Genomic DNA, 20,527 nt, shown 5'->3' with positions numbered 1-20,527 from the left:
CCATTTTTTAGTGGATAATATGAGTGGTTAACTGTTTTCTTTTAACCATTTTGCCACCACTAATTGACGCCATTATACGCCTTTTCCAACTACTTTTTTTTTTGGTATAAAATCTGAGATATATATAAAATTATAGACACAAACATGTTTTAACTTTATCTACATTAACCTCTAAGAGCCTTTTCTGTCAGCTGCTTTCTTAAGGACATTGTTAGTATATGGAGCATATGTGGATGGATTGGGGATTTGGACAGATATAAAAATCGAGTAACAATAAAAATGGTCCAAAGTACAAATGTACCACGAAATGAAGAGGATTAATATGCCTGTTAAAACTAGACATAAACCCTTAACTAAGATGGATTCATTTCATGGAATCCATCATACATATGTAATTCTACAGCCAAATACCAGAATAAGAAAGGCTAACTAGAGAACTAGCTCGGATTACTGCACAGACCTAAAAATGGAAATTGACATGCTGGCCCAAGTTTACACACAAACAGCAAATAGACGGGAGGAAGATCAAGGGGAATTTTGTAAATGACATGCAGTCCTTGTGGTTTACAGTAAAAATCCATTCAAATTTCAGCTTATGCAGGTAGAGTAGTTACATTTATTTCAGCTGGCTTATTCCTCGAATCGGGGGCCAAAGCTGACCAATTATCTGCACGGAACGAAGAGGAAGTTGGCACAGTTTGTTTTACTGAAGAGTGATAAGGATGGTCTTCCATCTCTGTGGTCGGTAGAGGAACAGCAGCGACAATGGAATCCGATTTGTTTTTCTTGGTCCTCTGTTCATGCTGGTCTCCAGCAAGAAAGCTGCCAACGACAATCTGTTTAACAGCAGCAAAGTTAGAAGGCCCAATGTCATCATTCGAACAACTAAGTTGTATGATAGGTAATTTGCTAAAGTTGGTGGAATATCCAAGACACTGCTTTTGTTTGTCAAACAAGCATAAATTCACTTTCGTGTAAACAAAACAACTAAGTTTAGGCAGATCACTACCTGCACAGGACTGGCAGCTACTAACAGACCGGCAACTCCACCCCCAACAACACGTCCGTCAGGACTTGCTAGAGAAACACTCATTCCACCAGATCTGTTTCTCATTCCTCCAGTCTCTGATGGCATAAATGATCCAGTCAAAGACAGTATCTCAAACCGACCCTAAAGGAACAACGAAAGGGGAAGGTTATACATAACTGCCTACCATTAACAACATATATGTACAGAGAATGCCTAGCATCAATTTCAATACAACGAAGGCTTTAGCTTCAGATGTCAAAATATGAGTCTGTTTCATCGAGAATTCATGTGTCATCTATACTCCTAAGCACTAACACAAGGGTTTTAAGAAGTTCAGATGACACAGATATACATGAATCGTACAAGACATATGCTCCAATATTATAGTGCCGGAGAGCAGTTAAGAAGGGTAATGGATGGTGTACTCGTTAAGATTTCAAAAGAATCAGCAATACAACTGCTAGTTTGTGTACTCGTTAAGATTTACATCTTATTCTACCAGATGAGAAATCAGTTCTGAGCAGTGTACTCATTAAGGTTTGAGTTCTTCCATGACACTACTTAGAGTGAAACACTAGTAGCCTCAATGTATCTCTGTCACTTGAACTAGTGCGAATTAAGATCAGTAATTCTGGACTAAGATCTTGTTTATTTCAATAACGAAGAGAACTAAGCTCTTCACAAGTAACTAACCAGTAACCAGAAGAGACATGCCACATATAAGGGAATATTAACACTCCTAAATTTGGCAGGACGCAAAAGTGTAGAGTCCGAAATCTATTTGATTACAGAAATAGGTACCAGAAGAAGATAATAATTTCACATTTAGAAGCAATGATTAGAAGCTTATAGCACTTCAAATATGACATCAATAAACATGAATAAGAATATTAGCCATAGCAAGAGAGAAAACTAGTTGCAGCACCTCATACGTCAATGTGCCACCAGAGGAATCTGGCTGACGAAGTGTAACGCTTGAAATTACACCATTTGCTGAAAGAATGCATATTGCTCTAGGCCCTTGTTGAGAGAATGATATAACCTTCATGGTGACATCCTAAAGGAAATCGAAAGCACAATTAGCAATGCACGTTCAGTTCAATATATATAATGGTCATTTATACATGCTTATGTCTATGTTTACAATGAGAAAATCCTGCTAACTTATGGAATTTACCAAAAAAAGAATATTTTTTTCAAATATGTACTAAATACAGCAAACATCCCCCTTTTTTCTTTTTTTTTTTTTTTTGGGGGGGGGGGGGGGGGGTTTAAATATGGTCTCCATCTGCTTATACAAAACATTGCATGCACCATGTATAGTTCCAAATTTAGAAATTTCTGATTTAGCATGTGTCATCAAGTTTTCACAGGATGAGGTACAAAGTATTACCAAGATAATAGGCTGTACCAGACTACCAATAATATAAACTGGTAAAAACTGCAAGGCGCACAAACAGAAAGAAAATTGCCTGTGATCACATATGTTATGCGAGCAACATACCACCTTATATATGCAGATTTAACATTTAAGTCATTGTAAAGAAAATACTTCCATATGTACCAGCTTCAGCTAAGATTTACCTCTCCAGTATTTACAGTAATAATATGAGGTGTAAAATTGGCACCAACAGAGCACGAAACCCATTCACCTACAGAAAGTAATTCAATTATCAGTAATTTGAAATAAACCTTTAACATAAACCATTAAACTACAAAAGCATATTTCATGTTCAGCGTGTAAACAAAACTGAGTTGGGATCGTTTTTCGTTCTTCTTCCGAGTACGAAATTCTGGTATATGGCCTGAAACTTCATCACACAAAAAATCACGAATCATGTGTTTTAAACCGACTCCAACTATATCCATATAAATAACTACAGACGTATTTTCTGACAAGTCACAAATAACAAATGATTATTACAGAAGTCTAGAATAGTACCTCCACCCTCCTCCAAAAGGAAAAGGAAAAATAAAGTAGAAATGCTCAGTTAATTGTATCGTGAAGTTATAAGGAGACACCTAACGGCCCCCCCCCCCCCCCCCCCCCCAAAAAAAAAGAAAGAAAAGAAAGAAAAGAAAACCAATCCCAACTACCAATAAATGAGGGACCAAAGAAGAGGAAAAACACTTCAATGCACATATACAACCAGACTCAAAGAAGAAAAAAGAACAAAATGAAACAGGAAAAAGGGTTGCGGATCAAAGTAACAATGGCACTTACTATGAAAAATAACAGGGAAAACCGCATAGAAACATGGGAGGACAATTAGAGTTAAATTTCCAGGTGTATACACATGCATGTTTAGTACGACGATCCATTTATTTGGGGAGGCTAAAGAAAGCGCAAAATATGACAGAAGCCTCAGCTTAAGGAACTCCAAAAATTTTAGGGAATTATAGTCCAATTGGGAAGTAAAAAGTAGCTCAACAGTTAGGTGACATCAAAGATTCTGTTCTTTTTTAACAAGGTAAACATCAAAGATGCTGTTAACAAAACTCCTTTCCCATAGAAGCAGCAGATCATAGAGTTCAGATTCACACTACTTGTTATTTATTACTCCTTCGGAGACCATATCTGGAAATACAGGAAAATAATTTCCTCCGCAAAACTCCTACCAAAAGGTTGAAAATTGCCACAATGACATCCTATAAGCTTAAGATTCTCCAATTGCAGACCAACCGAAAAATAACACCTGACATTCAGAGCTGCCCATTCACATCAACATCATAGTTAAGGCATCTATTAACATGTCCCACATCTACACTATTTTCCCATAACTTCACAAAACCACACACTTTTCCGGGCGCATCTCTATTATTCCACTAAGTATATATTACCTTCCACCAGCACAAGTATCGAATTACTCAATAAAACTAAGGCAAATGAAAACAAATCATATACTAGTTTTTTTTTTTTTTTTTTTTGCCGAGATTTGAATCCCCGATATCCAATGATTTTCGTCCTACTACATTGACCACGACGTCACATCCTTTCGGTACAAACCACGACACCAAACACTAATTAACTCAACTAAGCAAACAGATCTATAGAATAGGACCAATTAATTAATCAACATGCATGTGAAAAAAGATTAGAACTTTAAACAAACAACACAAAAAAGTCGTTATCTTTACCTGGAGTGGCTAAATCAACTTTAGGTTGATGATGATGGGGTTTAATAGTACTAACTAACCCAACAGGCCGGACTTTACCCCGTTTCTCCGACGAAAAATCAATCACCGGCGACGGCGCAGATGATGAAATTGGCTTTGGAGATAAAACATTATTACTACTAGTTACATTTACAGACCCATCAGGTGCATATTTTCTTGGTCTACCTCTCTTCTTCTTCACATTAACATTAACATGAGCTGCTGCTGCTGCTGCTGCTGTTGTTGTAACTGCTGCTTGTGTTGTTGTACTAATAATCTGCTGCTGCTGAGGATTAGGATTATTATCAGTGGTCCTTGCTGCCACATGGTAATCTGATGGTGCATCTGATCCCACTACTGTAACTCCCTCCATATTCCCCCCAAAAAGAAAATATTACACAAAAAATTTCCTTTCTTCAAAAGAAAAAGGCAGAAATTTTGAGAGGTAAAAGCTCAAAAATAGAAAAACAAATGAAGCTTAATCACTGCTAATTTTGAAGTATTACCAGAGCTTAGCAAGAAAACAGAGTAAGATTAAACTGGCAAATAGCTCAGAGTACTGTTCATTCTTCTTTTTTTCCTTGGAAATTTTAAGGAGAGAACAAAGCAGGATTTTTTTTCTTGAAAAATTTAAGGATTAAAAAATGAAAAATGTGGAAAAGATTTAATTTTTTGGCTTGGGAAGTGTTGAGAGAAAATATGAAAAATGGAGTTTTTGAGAAGTTAAAAAAAAAAAAAGTAAATTGGGTTCTTGACTTTCCTCAGTTTGTCTGAATCGTAATTAAAGGAAAATAATAATGACGAAAAAAGAGATTAATTAAGTATTAAACTCATTAAATAAAGAAGTTAATTAATAATTGATTATAGAAAGGATGGAACTTATGTATTTTGTTTAAGAAAATGGTTTGGAGTCCGGTTGGGAAAAAAATATTCTGATAAAGAGAAAATTGTGGTTGGAAAAGGTGAAATTAGGTTACAAGGCATGAAGACAGCCATCACTTTCTTTTACAAAAACAATGAAAAGAAATAATATAAAAAAATAGAAATGAAAAATAATAAAAGTATATACTCTAACATATACGTGACATAAACATTACATCTTATTATTTCATTATTAGTCTTATCAATAATTAATGTATGCTTTTCTTGGTAGTGAATACAGACAAAAAGGTACAAACATGAATGTAAAAAGATGAGAAATAGGAGGAAAATGTAATTTTGCCTTTACTTTATTATTTTTTAATTTCTTTTTTAATATCTGTTCTTTTCTTTTTACCTCATCCAAAGTAAACTATTTTCCTAGTTTAGTTGAATTGCCATATTAATCTTTACAACTACAACATGCTCTTTTGCTGTTAGTAGAAGTCACTGCAAAAACTAACTTATGAATGATATTTACATTAAATTATACTTTAATAAACTTATCATATTAAGTGGAGTAATAAGTAATGCAAAATATACGTGTAATATATTTAGTCATTTAGTGTAAATGCATTAAAATATTTTTTTTACCTTAATTATTTGGACCTTTTAGGACGAATGTTCCTAAGGGAGGGGGGGGGGGAATAATAAGTTTTCTATTATTTTACTCCTTAAAAAAACATCAATGGAATACGAAACACGAACATGATAAATTGACATTGTATAGCCGCTTTTAAAATAATAATCGAAATATATATAATTTTTGCATATTTTTGTATATATATACAAAAAATATAGTATAAATTTATACACTTTTGAAGCTACCGGATATAAATAGTTTTGGCGGCAGACTAAAAGTGATTTGTGCCCTAAAAATATTCAAACTGCAGTGTCCATTTGAACATCTATTCCTTAATTTTTTTTTGAAATAATATTTACCAATTTTTGCAAAAATTATTATAATCTATACTTTTTGACAATTTGGAATATTAAAGAAATCTTCTTAAGTAAAATCATTTGACTCCTTAAATTTTGCAACGAGTCAAATTACGTCACATAAATTAAAAAATATGAATTTTTTAATAATAATATCTTATAAGATGAGAAAAACTAAATTTTTTATTTTAGTTTTTCTGGTTTGATCTTTTTCCTCTTAAAGAATTTCTTTACAATGATTGAAGTAGAACAGCGTGGGCATATCTTTGGAGTGTCAAATTAGGGTTTAGCATTCTCACCCAATATAATGGATATGACATTTTAGCAAAGCAATGCTCCCAACTTATACCAAAAACCTTTTTTCTTCATTCGAATGTGTATATGTAATAGCTGCAGCTAAATTGTTTAGATATTTCCAAGTTGCTCTTTTTCATTTGTTTTTGAACTCTAATTATGATTTTCTTATTTTTGAAAAAAATGGAAAGTTTCCACTGTTGCGAAATCAGGTGAACAATAATATTAAGAGCCCGTTTGAATTGGCTTTAAAAAAATAATTTTTCAGCAGAAATAGCTTTTAAGCCAAAAAATAAAATAAGTTGGGATTGCCGAGCTTACCCAACTTATTATTTTTGGCTTGTTTTAAACAATTTTTAACTTATTTTAAGCATTTTTTAACTTTACCAAACACAAAAAAAACTTTAAAAAACCAACTTAAAAGTCAATTCAAACACACTCTAAATAATTTGAAATAACTTGTTTCTCACCGAAAGGGAAGGTTTAGATTGTTGTGAAACCAAGATGGATAATAATATATTTAATTTCCAATTTTGTTTGTTAGTATAATAGAATATATTAAAAGCAATTTACGATATTTATGCTCCCTATTTATTTTAAGGGAGAAATTTGGCCTTTAGTGGACCACAAAAGTTGACCAAGGCAAAGGAAACACACAAAAAGATGTAATATTAAGAACCATATTAGAGGGAGAATTTTTTTCATATAGATTACTAATTAACATTATGATAATAACATATTCTTTTTCAAAATTATTAGGCGTTTGTTTAATAGTTTCTGGTGAGTGGATGTAAAATTATGTAAGCTACTGCCCCTTCCTCTGATTATTCAAAAGAAAATGTACATTTACAGGTGTGAAAGCCCATATTTTAATTGTTTTTTTTTTTGTGTTCTTTTTTGGGTTATTGAACTTTGGCTTAAAGTTTCTGCAAATTCCACATCATGGTTGCAAGTGGAAGGGAATAAATAATTACTTGACAAGGTATTCTGATAACTTTGATTACAACCTACTTTTTTCCAAAAAATTAATTAAATACTTAATTAGTACTTTGATTACCACTTTGCAAATTGGCATTCCTGTACCTCCACTATAAATATTTAAATTATACTATTCATATTGTACACCATTTTATTGATACTTCATAATTATTATCCCAATAACTGTCGCGCTTCCTTTTTCTAAAAGCGAAATCGGGTTATGATATTTGGGAGGACAACTCGTTCCCTCTTGGGAATTGGGTTTTTGGGTTGAAGAGTCGCCACCTAATGATTAAAGTGCATTAGGACACTAAAGAAGAGTTCGAGTGGAAAAACCAGAGTTCGGGTAAGGGCTAGAAATTATCTCGAGGGGAAGGTGTTAGGCACCCCCCAAGATCCACTAGTGTGGTTCCTGGCCATGTTACAATTGTGACTTTAACTAACAAGTAAGCAAATAAAGGTCTCAAAAAGAAATGGATTTACACATAATGTTGCAAGTAAATTGAAAGTTTGAAGAAAGATAAAAAAAACAGAAATCTTAAGCAAATAGTCTGGACAGCTAAAAAAGGGATAATAAGTAAAGGGGAAGGGGTCCTAGGTTTACAAACAATATGGATCACATCAATGCAATACCCGACAATCACTCCTCAGAAGAGGGGTCGCATGTGGTATTAACGCACGGGTCATCATGTCCATATCTACCCGTTAAGGTATTAAACACGGAATAGTGTCGTTACTTATTGCATGCTATTACCCGTCCCGATCCTATCAGTCCCGGAGGCATTTGAGAACTACTAGTCCTAAAGAGAGGGAGGTTGAGGCTTTTCTGAGTTTTAAAAGGACAAAATTCTAATGCAACAAACAAAACACATAAGCAAGTAGGGGGAAACAAATAGCAATTTAAGAGCTCAAACAAGCCTCCCCACTTAAAGGAGCAAATTATTTAGCATGACTTCAAATACTGGTTATAGTCTGAATTAAATTTAAAGCGTTAGAACATGCTGCTTCATCACATATTTCTCAGATGAGGAGTCCGAATTAGGCCTTGTCTGGTTGCAATTTATTAAAACTGACATAGTTAAACAATTACCTACTGCTTACCTAGGTAGAAGTATACTGATTTTAAAGAAGGGTTACTGATTTTAGAACCAATTAAATTGTGCCGATATTAGACAAACATTACTACTGATTTTAGACTTATAGATAAAATAGACGAATCAGATTCAGACGACTGCTCCTATATGCATGATTTCTAAGCGTCATTGATTTTAAAACGATTATGTAAGTGCAGGAGCCCTACATGCATGGTATCTAGAATGAAGTTGATTATTATTAAACCTATGATTGTTTGTCTAACGACATATGAATATGCAGAAATGCAGAAACAAAACTATAGTCATGATTTCTATATGCAGAAACTTATAGGCATGGTTTCCAATGCAGTAATGAAACAACTTATATGTAAGATTTCTACGTGTAATGCATAACTTATAGGCAAGATTTCTAAATGCCTAAGTGCAGAAACTTATACATGATTTCTATATGCAGAAACTTATAGGCATGATTTCTAATGTAATAATGAGACGACTTATAGGCAGGAGTACTACATGATATGTATAAATGCAGAATTTGTAATTAGAAATCCCTATGAGCATGCTGTCTACCCATATGCATACATAAATGACCCTCCCCTATTTCACTAGAACCTCATAGTTATTACAAATTATTACAGACCCGAATGAATAAAAAAAAGTATATCAGAACTTCCAACTACAACCAAACAGCCTAATTCAGACTCAAGGTTTAACAATATGAGATAAACCAACTTCCAGGATCCGTTTTCCAAAAAGCCTTTCTCTTATTTGGGTTGTGTCAAAGTTCTCGAGAGTCTCAAAGGGACTCAGGGCAGTGCTTACACCCTAAACACATTGAAGAATTAGATTATAGTGCAGTGTGGAAGAGTCAGCCCTCAAATGTCCAAGTTTAGGGGGAACTCAGGGTCCCAAAGCATGACTCATAAGAGGGGGACAGAACTTAGAATCTAAGAGTAAGTGTATGTGCATAGAGGGGGATTAGGGAAGGCCATGGCAGACTGGTGGTCATGCCCAGCAATTTAAGAGTGCTGGCACACCCTGACCAGCCTGTCAGCCAAAATTGGGAGTTAGGATCCATTGAGGATCAGGTTTGGACCTGGGCAGTAATTTGGATACTGCCAGGCCATGAACCTTAACTCAAACACATAGAAGGGAATATGGGTAGGGATTCATAACAGAAAATAGATGCAAGGAAAGAACACACATAGTTAACATTAATCATGAATAACAAAGTAAACAGGATTGCAGAAAACTATAAATAAACACATAGGGGTGAGGCAGGAAAGCTAAATTAGAACATACCAGTTTCAGGAAAAAACAAACAAGTAAAAGTAGTTTTGAAAAAGCCAAGTTGCAAGCAAAAGTTCCAAGATATCCCAGAAAAGAGCAGAATGTTGTAAGAGTATTGAACTCAAAGCAATAAAGTGTGTAAGTAAGTTGAAAGTATTGATCTAAAAGTTCGAGGTATTGAACTCGAAGTGGTCTTAAAAGTGCAGAAGGGTAGTCCCTTTTATAGTGCAGAGAAACAAGTAAGAAAGGCAAGGAAATATCATTGAAATCGATCTCTCTTTGTTTAAAGGATTCTGATTCCAACAGGTAAAAGCCAGTTAAGGAAATAAATTTTAATTAAAACCTTTCAAAGTAGCACAAAAGGGGTAAATACATAGAAGTTATTTAAGGAAAACCCTCAATGGTACACGGTTTGTACCAAATATGGTAAGAGATCAATCAAACAGCCATGAAACCAAAATTACAGGTTCAATTCGAATGAACCAAGTCAAGAAAGGTAAAAGAGGTTCAATCGAAGAAAAATCAATGACAATTCGTCAGCCTTATTAAAAGGATTTTAGAATCAATCAATCAGTTGGTAAAAGCCTTTTGAAAGAGAAATTTCACATATATAAAGCATACCAGTCAAACGAAAGGAATCGTCAGGTTACTCAGAAAAAGAGTCTAACATTGAAAGCCTTAGAGTCACAAACAAAACGGAATCGAGTTCAGTTACAGACTCATAGTGAGTCTGAAAGCCTAGGGTCCCAAAGTGGAACCCTAATATCACTTGCCAAAAAATCCCCCTAAATCCTAGGGTTTCGAATTGAGTCAGACATAGAGGTGACAGAGCATGTCATTGAAAAAGGCTCAGAAGTCTCTTCCAAAGACTTTATGAGAAACAAACATACATGATAGAAAGGACTGATTCAAGGTCATGAGAACATGTTTGAGAAAACTCGGAGTTTAAGAAAGTTCAGAAGAAAGAGATGATACGAGCTTAAACAAAAGCAGGTGAAATATGCTTAGCAAGAACACAAACAGAGCTAAATAAAGTGAACAAAATCAAAGAACTCACAGTAAACACATATAGTAGAAGAGTAAGGAAAACATAACATGGATTAACATGTGAGTACAAGAGTAACATGTATAGTAGAAAAAGAAAGTAGAAGAACAGTACATGCGTAGTAAAAGAAGTCATACGAGCATAACACAGACAAACACACATAAAGAAAGAACAAAAAGAATCAGAAAGATGTTTTTGAAAAACCTTTCAGAAACCCTAAATCGAAATTAAACGATTTTGAAAAGAGAATTTGGGGAAAACCTTTAAAAAGTTCAATAGAACACAGACATTTTCCAGATCTAAGAAAATAGGCAAGTAAAGAACCTCGGACAGCTTAGGGTTTCAGAGAAAACCCTAGAAATGAGAAAGGTCTTGAGGAAAGTCAGATCCTGAGTCAAAAAGGCTCATAGTGCTTGAATATGCCGGAGTAATGGCCGGAGAAGCCATAGATCTACAGATCTGAGAAGGATCTGAAGGAGAACCATCGAGGTCAGGTCTCGAAGCTTCGAACAACCATGTTTTACTGATGGAGGGGAGTGAGTACCAACCATCCATGGCCTAAGAAGCCATGGATTCCGGTGGAGTGGTGGTTGAAGAGGGGTAGAAGGAGGCTAGGGTTTTGGAGAGTTTGAGAGAGTTTGAGAGGTTTCAAAGGTGGCTGAGAGATAGGAAATGAGGGATTAGGGTAGTCGTTTGGGGTTAAAAAAGGTAAGGGTGGTTTATGGCCGTTGATCATTTGATCAACGGCCTGGATCAATAGTAGGAACCGGGCGGGTCATTTGAAATTGGGTCGTGGGTTGGGTCCAAATGGAATTGGGATGGTTTAATTGAGTCAAATTAAGGGTTACAATTGAAATGTAATAGGGCTGTTATTGAAATAAAAATGGGGCTAAATATTAAATAGCCAATTTCCCTTTTTATTTTATAAAAAAAAGTGAAGACGATTTTAAAAAGTAAATTAAAAGTACTGAAACAATTAATAGTATATAAATATTGATTTAAAAATACTGGACCCAATTTTACGATTATAAAATGCTATTAACCTTAAAGTAGGCTATAATTGCAATTATATGCAATTTTGTCTTTTAAATACCAAATAAATTTGTAAAAATATACAAAAATTACCTTAACTATATTTTAGTATAAATATAGGAATAAAATAAATTATTCACCAAAATTGATGATTTTGGAAGTAATTATTGGATTTTGTACTGCTAAAAATAGAAGAAGAGTTAATATCTCCATTAGCTAAACCCTTTCTTACCCTGCCTTTGGATTCGTATTTTGTTCGTACACAATCAACGGAGGCCTTCCCGACATATGTTGCAACGTCTCCAATAGCATGCTCTTACTTCGTCTTTCTTCCTGTCAATCCAAAAATGTTAGAAAGAGAATTAGATCTAATCTCGTCAAGTGGGCTTATTCAATTTCTGAAGTTAGATTGAAGATTGAGAAAGCCAGCCAGTAGTGCCTTTAGCGAATGCGTTCACGAGGCCGGTCCCCGGTGGCTAAGAAGCTTGATCACTTTGTTGTATAAAGTCAGTCCCAGTGTTGGGTAGAGCCCATTGTCAAAGGATCGTTTCGCGGGAATATTTGCTTGAATATAGCTACTCCCATTAAAAGGAATTTTTCACTCTATACGGTATGACTACAAACTGAATGAAGAAGTCGGAAGCAGTTCATCGCCTGTGGGTCATAGGCCGCAGCGGGACTACCATAGGAAAGCCCGCCCCCTAGATTGATTTTAAAATCTTAAGAATTAGAAAAAAAATACCAAAACTCTTGGACATGCTTATATATGTATGTACATGCTATTTTGAAAGTATTTTGTATATACAAATACATAGAGAAAAATTGAGTATCAACAATAATAACCCCCAAAATGTATAGATAAAATATGAAGAAAATATTGGAATTCATGTCTCGGAAGATTATAGTATGGATTTCCTCTTAGACATGAACTTTTTCAAAATGCATCAGGATAAAATTACAAAATTACAAGTTATATTTCTTACGGCCTTTTTTTTTGTCTTCTTCTTCCTTTTTGGTAAAAATAGAAAAGGCTATTAAATTTGACTAGTAATCTACGATTCATGTTTATTTAACCTTGCAAATATCTAAGCAATTAAAGATTCAAATTAGATTTATATTGAAGTCAATAAATTTATATTGTAGTTACAATTATGGGATGTGAATTTCACAAAGCGAGCAAAAAAATATTAGTTGAGTTACCTTTAATCTAAATTTGTTTTAAGAAAAAAATTTATCGGCACCAAAGTGATGTTGCATGTTTGTTAGCATCTTTAGAAACTCTTAGAACATATTCAACGATACTAAACTTCTCATTTTGTTAAAAGATGCAAGCTCTCAACAAGTCATATGGTCAATATCACCTGAGAAAGGATAGTGCCACCTTTTCCTTCTAGGTTAAAGCATAAATCAAAATCGAAACCATTCTTCTCGAAGGAACCTTTCACTTCTATTAAAGAATATAGATCAAAATCATTTTTCTTGAAGGAAAATCTCAAGTATTTTAAAATTTTATTTAAAGGTTGGCAAGAGGAATTCTTCAAAATGAAGGAAACGGGTGCTGTGGAGATTATTTGTGAAGATTTTTATAGTATATTATTGAAGAATTTAACGTATAAGATTTTGACATTTAAATTTAATTTTTCATATCAAATGAGTTTAATGAACTATAGTGTGTAATATTATTTGATGCAATATATTTTACGTATCAAAGTAATATTTGGGATCATTTGAATCCATGGACCCTTTTGTATGGTAAAAATTGCACGGGGCACCCTATTTGGTTGCCCCCATTTAACCTATACCAATTTTTTAAATTTTTTTTTAACTTATACTCACTTCTTAAATAACTTCAGCCTCCTTTCTCCTCCTCAATTATTGAATAAACATTGACTTCAACATATCAGAAACTCAAAATTCTCCTACAAACTCACTTACAATATCTGTTGAAAGAATAAGGCAATATAAGAGATTTTAAAAAAAGAGAGCGAAGAAAGACAGAGACAAAGTTCCCTAATTAAATGAAGCATGTTTAATTTGTCATCTTTTAATATAACTTCATTTTGGTGTCTTTTTCTTCTTTGTCATCAATGGGAATGAAACGTTAGTTTCCCCTCACACCTGCACACGAAGTAAATTGCCATAAATGCTACATTATATGTAACAGCTCTAAAATTCAAAATGGTGTTGCTGCCACAAAAACAATACAATGTACTTCAGCTCTAGAGCTGAAGCTTACAAACAAAAAGCCAGTTACAACACAAAAACTTCAGCTTTAGAGCTGAAGTTTCCCAGTTACAACGCAAAAACTTCAGCTCTAGAGCTGAAGTTCCAGTTACAACGCAAAAACTTCAGCTCTAGAGCTGAACTTCAGGCCAGGCTACTAGAATGCTGAAGTTTTGCGCGATTGCCTTTGCTACTTCAGCCCCGTGTGCTGAAGTTATGCGAAAAAGCGGGTACGCTTGCAATTTTTTTTACAAAGCGGGCATAAGTTAAAATATGACACAAAAAGCGGGTATAGATGCAAATCCCCTTTTGTATGTGTCCAAATTCCTCTAGTGGGCTGCATGAAAACAAAGCTTATGTCTCTAAAACATCCCTTAGTCAAACTCTTTCGGTCCCTAATGTGCTTTAGGACAACTTCAGCTGTAATATCATGGTTCCTGTGGTCTTAAAAATATTTACATTATTAGTCGCTAACCATGTGATAATAGCTCAAAATTATGATTGTGCACTAATATAAAATTCAATACAAACATTGTTTTAAAACCTAAATAGTATGATACTAGTATTTATTTGAGTCATACAGCAGCAAGGGCGCGAATAGTCGCAGAGCAAAGTGGAAGAAATCCCCTTCATTCAAAAATTATATTGTGGAAATAGGATAAAACCAATTAATTTGTTACATATAAACAGTGATGAATCCCCTTGATATAAGGAAAAGGTCCAAATAGCAAAGGAGATCACAAAGTTACTTCAAATAACACGCTTGTCATTTTTTTAAAAAAAATTCACCTATATAAATTTTTTATCCTGCCACTGAATCATTTCATGGTATTCTTGCTAATTGAAAGGTCGAATGTTAAATTCCATTCTTCCAATATATGGTGATGTCTCTCAATAATACCAGACAAAGTAATACAATAAGGAGTCGTTTGGTAGGGTGCATAAGAATAATGCTGAATATGATGTATTAGTAATGCTGATATTAGTTATGCTTGTATTAGTTATGCTGGTATTAATTATGCTGACATATTTCTTATCTATTGTTTGGTTTGATGTATTAAAGCATTGCACAATTTCTAAAAGAATTGTTTGTTTACAAAAATACCCTCAAAACTAGTTCACACTCTAACTTTTTAAAAGAAATATATGTTGAGAAATATTTTTATATGAAAAAGTTTACAAAAAATTATTTGATTTGTCTACCTATATTGTAAAATAAAATTAAATATTTATTTATAAAAAAGAAAATATGCTAAGTATTTATTTATTTACTAGGGATATAATTTTATTTCTCACTATTTGGATTATTTTGAACTTGCATTAATATACTAACTAGCATATTTTAATCAAACATAAATTTTGAAGGACAATTTTGTCTTTAACTAAGCTAATGCATGCATTAAAACTCATTGCATTGCTAATACCATTGTTTTCTATGCATTAGTTATGCATAGGATAATACCAAATAGGATGTATAGCTAATGCTTGCATAACTACTGCATAGGTTTAAAATGTGTAGCAAACAATGTATTATTAATACATAAAGCTAATGCATACATTATTTTATCTAATGCATCCTACCAAACGACCCCTAATTATAATAAAGCAACGAGTGGACGATTATAAATACTTGCACATTATAAAATTTTCTCATACTTATTTTTATACATAAAGTAAAGTACATAGAGAAAATAGCATCACTCTACTTACAAAAACTTTATATATTGGCTTAGCTGATCTTCTGCTCATGTGTTAATTTTGAATGGCAATCCTCAAAACTACCATTACTATAAATTATAATCGGTGATGGAGCAAAATTTTAATAAGGAATTCGAAAAGGTACAAAAGTACCACACATTGAATTTGAATCTATAACCTAAGATAATACTCTTTTCGTCTCAAATTATCTGTCATTATTTCCAAATATAATTGTCTCAAATTATTTGTCATTTTAGAAATTCAAGAGTAAATTAATTACTATTTTTTTTTCTATTCTACCCTTAATATTAATTATTCTGAAAGTCTACAAATACCTTAATTGTGAGTAAGTATTAAATGAAGAATATTATATCTTAAGACATAAATAAAGATAAAATAGTAAAAAAAAATCTTTCCTATTTTTTTGAACAACAATAACAACGACCCAGTAAAAATCCACAAGTGGAGTCTGGGGAGGATAGTGTGTACGCAGATCTTACCCCTACCCCGAAAGAATAGAGAGGTTATTTTCGAAAGATCCTCCGCTCAAGAAGACGGAAAAGACGAGAAGAGAAGGGAGAGAGTATTTCCTTATGTCAAAGAAATTCAATTGGTTTAAGTAGGGGAGTATGTAACGACCCGACCGGTCGTTTTAAGCATTTGCACTTCGCTAGCTAGTTCTCGGGCATGACTAGACCCGTATGATGTAGTATGAATTATGTAAATCGTCGGTTTTTGTTTTCAGATTAATCAGAACTAATATGGAAGAATGATTCTCAACTTGAAGCTTTAAATTTGAAAGGTTTGACCACGTTTTGACTTTTAAGTATTCAATCTCGGATTTGGATTTTTATGATTTGGTTAGATCCATTAGGTGATTTTGGACTTGGGGGTGCGTCCGGATTGTGATTTGGAGGTCTGTGGTAGAATTAGGCTTGAATTGACGAAATTGAAAATTTGGCGTTTCTCAGTCGGCAGTGGAAATTTTGATATCGGGGTCGGAATGGAATTCCGGAATTTGGAGTAAGTTCGTAGTGTCATTTGTAATCTGTGTGCAAAATTTCAGGTCATTCAGACGAGATTTGATAGGTTTCGGCGTTGTTTGTAAAATTTGAAAATTTAGATGTTCTTAAGCTTGAATCCGAGGATAATTTGATATTTTGATGTTGTTTTTAGTGATTCGAAGGTTCGACTAAGTTTGAACGATGTTATGGATGTGTCGGTATGTTTGGCTGAGGTTCTGAGAGCCTCAGGTGAGTCTCGGGTGGTTAACGGATCAATTCATGGCTTTAGAAGTTGGCAAATTTCTGGTATTTTGTTGCTGAGAATTCCTTCTTCGCGTTCGCGAGGAGGCTATCGCATTCGCAGGGTTATTGAGAGCAAAGGGATTTTGTTATTTGCGGTCGCGAAGGGGAGGTCGTGAACGCGAAGGTTTGATTTGAGTATGCACCGCGTTCGCGATGGTTGAGCTGGTTAAGGTACGCATTCGTGAATGGGGCATCGCGTTCACGTAGAAGGATTTCCAGGTCAGAGACAGTTATGCTTCGCAAACACGAGGGCACTACCGCGTTCGCGAAGAGTAAAATCTGGGCAGCAATGTTAAATATCAAAATCGAGGGTTTGAGCCCATTTTTCATATTTTGAATTAAAGACCACGAAATTGGGCAATTTTTGAAGGCAATTTCAGAGAGATGATTGGGGAAAGTATTCTTTACTTGATCTTGGTTAAATTCCATGATTGTGTCTTGATTTTTGTCATTTAATTTGGTAATTTGAGGTGAAAATTGGGGAAAATGGAAGAAAATTTGGAGAGTGAATTTTTGGGATTTGGATGACCATTTGACGTCGGATTTTGGTAAATTTGATATGTATCGACTCGTGAGAGGATAAGGATTCTAGTATTGTAATTTTTATCAGATTCTGCGACGTGGGCCCGGGGGTTGGGTTCGGCCAATTTCGGGAATTTTGGTTTAATTTGATAATTTGTATGTGGGCTTTATTCTTTTAGCATATATTAATGATATAGTACTGATTTTGGATAGATTTGGGGCGATTTGTGGTGGAGTCGAGCGGCAAGGGCATTACAGATTAGATTTTCGTCCGGTTCGAGATAAGTAACAATTGTAAATCTAGATCTGAGAGTATGAAACCCAGGAATTTCGTACTATTTTGATAAATAAGGTAACGCACATGCTAGGTGACAGGCATGTAGGCGTGCACCAGTAGGGATTGTGACTTGGTCCGTCCCGTGGTAACTGTAAAGTTGCATATTTTGATAAACTCTATATGATATCTATGTGTTTTAGAAATGATTCTGTTAACTTGGGCTGAATGCCATGTTTGGGGCCTTATGTCGTACTGTTTGGACCCTCAGGGGTATTTTACTACTATCCTCATACTGTTTTGATTTGAAAGCATATCCTCAGTCATGACTTTTACATGTTTATTGTTTGATTCAGTTTCATTACTCTATTTTTAAATATATGAAAGTTGTTTGGGCTGAGTTCCCTGATTTTTCACTAAAATGCCTGAGTGACTTGTGAGGTTGATGACTGAGAGAGGCCGAGCACACACACACACACACACACACACACACACACACACACACACACACACACACACACACAAATATATATATATATATATATATATATATATATATATATATATATATATATATATATATATATATATATATATATATATATATATATGTGTGTGTGTGTGTGTGTGTGTGTGTGTGTGTGTGTGTGTGTGTGTGTGTGTGTGTGTGTGTGTGTGTGTGTGTGTGTGTGTGTGTGTGTGTGTGTGTGTGTGTGTGTGTGTGTGTGTGTTGGGCTACAAGCCGCAACGATATAGCGCTTGGGCTGTAGGAGCCCCTCCAGATCTGCACACCCTCAGTAAGCGCAGTCGACTATATATTTATGGATCGGGCTGCACGCCATAGCGGTTATTATAAGGTTCCTATTGAGCGTGAGTGTTGAGTGTGAGTGTTGATTGATGAGAGTTGAGTCACGAGTGACTGAGAGGCTGACTCTCTCTCTATATATATATATATATATATATATATATATATATATATATATATATATATATATATATATATATATATATATATATATATGAGTGATATTTTCCCCGAGGGGCTTGTTTATGAAATTACTGTTTTTACTCTTCTTTTATACTGAGCCTCTATTGAAAATGTTGAACAAATGTTTAAACAACTTTAATTGAAACTGGAATTTTTACGATATGTTCGAAATTTAATTATTGATTTGAATCTTGTTATTACACTAAGGTTTTTATGTTATGAGATGAATATGATTTTAAATGCTCGTCACTACACTCAACCTTTATTTATATTTGTTACTTACTGAGTTGGCGTACTCACGTTATTCCTTGCACCTTGTGTGTGGATCCAGGTGCCAGGGCATCCGAGTGAGTGCTGATTCTTCTTTAGATTATCTCGGAGCTGAGCAAGGTAGTTGCACGGCAACCGCAACCTTGTTTTTCTCCCTCCTATCTTATAGTCGTCCAGTTTTATTAGACTCTTTTTGTCATTTGAGTAGACTGTATTAGACTTGTATTTTAGTTGCTCATGGCTAGTGACACCGAGGTCGGGCCGTTTTATTGATTGGAACCAACCCTACACCACTGCGAAGTGGCGAGAGAAGTCGAAGCAGCTTTTACTCGAGATGGTTGGGATCGAATCCACAGGGAGTTAGAAGTGGGAGTTGAATTCCTATCTAAACTAGAGATGCTTAGTGCTCTTAATTGCTTTCCAATCATCTTCTGGTTGGTTCTTACTTCTAATATTTATGCTAATAATATGCTAAATTAAACTAAGAATGATTGCTTGTAGGGTTTTCTAATTAGTTAAAGAGGCACTAGGGAAGTGACTTTCTCCTAGGTGAATACTTGACGGGATCTAAAGCCTAAGGAAAAGGCGTTATGTTGGGGAAGTGATATAGCCAATGCACGGAATTACTCACTCTATATCTCTCGGTAGCTTGAGTGACTTTGCCCTAATTGACTTTCTCAAGACCAATTGGGTGTCCAAATTGTGCAAGCAATATAGGCTCAAGTCAGGTATTACTATCTCTAGGTTTAACCCTTTAATTGGGGCTATCAATCTCTTGATTACACCCCAATTCCTTGTTGGACTGATTTTCCTAGACTCAAGCTCTTTTTCTCAAGAAGAGCCCAAGTCAAATAGGTACAAATTAATATTTGCAACCACTAATTCAACATGAAAAACACAAATCAGTCCAAATATCAACTACCCATAAACATCTAAGCCTAAAATCAAAAGACCCATATGAAGAATAGCCCGTAAGATTTAATTACAAGCTAATAATTGAAGATTCAATGATAAACCCACTATAAAATTACTCAAAATAGTCAAAAATCACCGTTCACGTACTCAACTGAAAGTTTGATTACAAATGATGCCCTAAAAATGTGAAAATAAAGTATTTATACTAGGCCGAATTTTTTGGACAAAAATACCCCTGACGAGGTAGTGCGGTCTGCACAAAATGCACCGCGGCCCGAAATGAGGTTTCTTGTCTTAATTGATCATTCTCTGAATTTGGCCACCGCGGGCCGCATAAAATACACCGCGGCCGCGGTGGCTTCAATGCGGTCCGCACAAAATGGCTTGCGGACCGCGCTGGCTTGAATCTCTATTTTTCATAACTCTCTGAATCTCATCTCCGCGGACCGCACAAAATGATGTGTGGCAACGGTGAGGCTACTGCGGTCCGCACAAAATGGTTTGCGGCCGTAGTGCTTGAGTTACCAAAAACTGCACCTCTCTGAATCTCCTCA

At 34.7% G+C, this 20,527-nt stretch overlaps 1 protein-coding gene across 1 annotated transcript; it reads right to left on the bottom strand.

Moving 5' to 3' along the window:
- Window positions 1-280: 280 nt before the first annotated feature.
- LOC107774234 (AT-hook motif nuclear-localized protein 1) lies at window positions 281-4,932 on the bottom strand. The gene is made up of 5 exons (XM_016593725.2): window positions 4,169-4,932; window positions 2,615-2,682; window positions 1,956-2,087; window positions 1,010-1,171; window positions 281-836 (listed from the first exon to the last, which is right to left on the bottom strand). Exons 1-5 carry the CDS (start codon window positions 4,557-4,559, stop codon window positions 594-596), a joined length of 996 nt encoding a protein of 331 aa, XP_016449211.1. The 5' UTR covers window positions 4,560-4,932; the 3' UTR covers window positions 281-593.
- Between the last annotated feature and the right edge of the window lie 15,595 nt (window positions 4,933-20,527).

The sequence above is a fragment of the Nicotiana tabacum genome, chromosome 1, assembly GCF_000715075.1.
Source record: "Nicotiana tabacum cultivar K326 chromosome 1, ASM71507v2, whole genome shotgun sequence".
Classification (NCBI taxonomy): domain Eukaryota; kingdom Viridiplantae; phylum Streptophyta; class Magnoliopsida; order Solanales; family Solanaceae; genus Nicotiana; species Nicotiana tabacum.
This window is presented reverse-complemented; position numbering and strand designations above follow the sequence as displayed.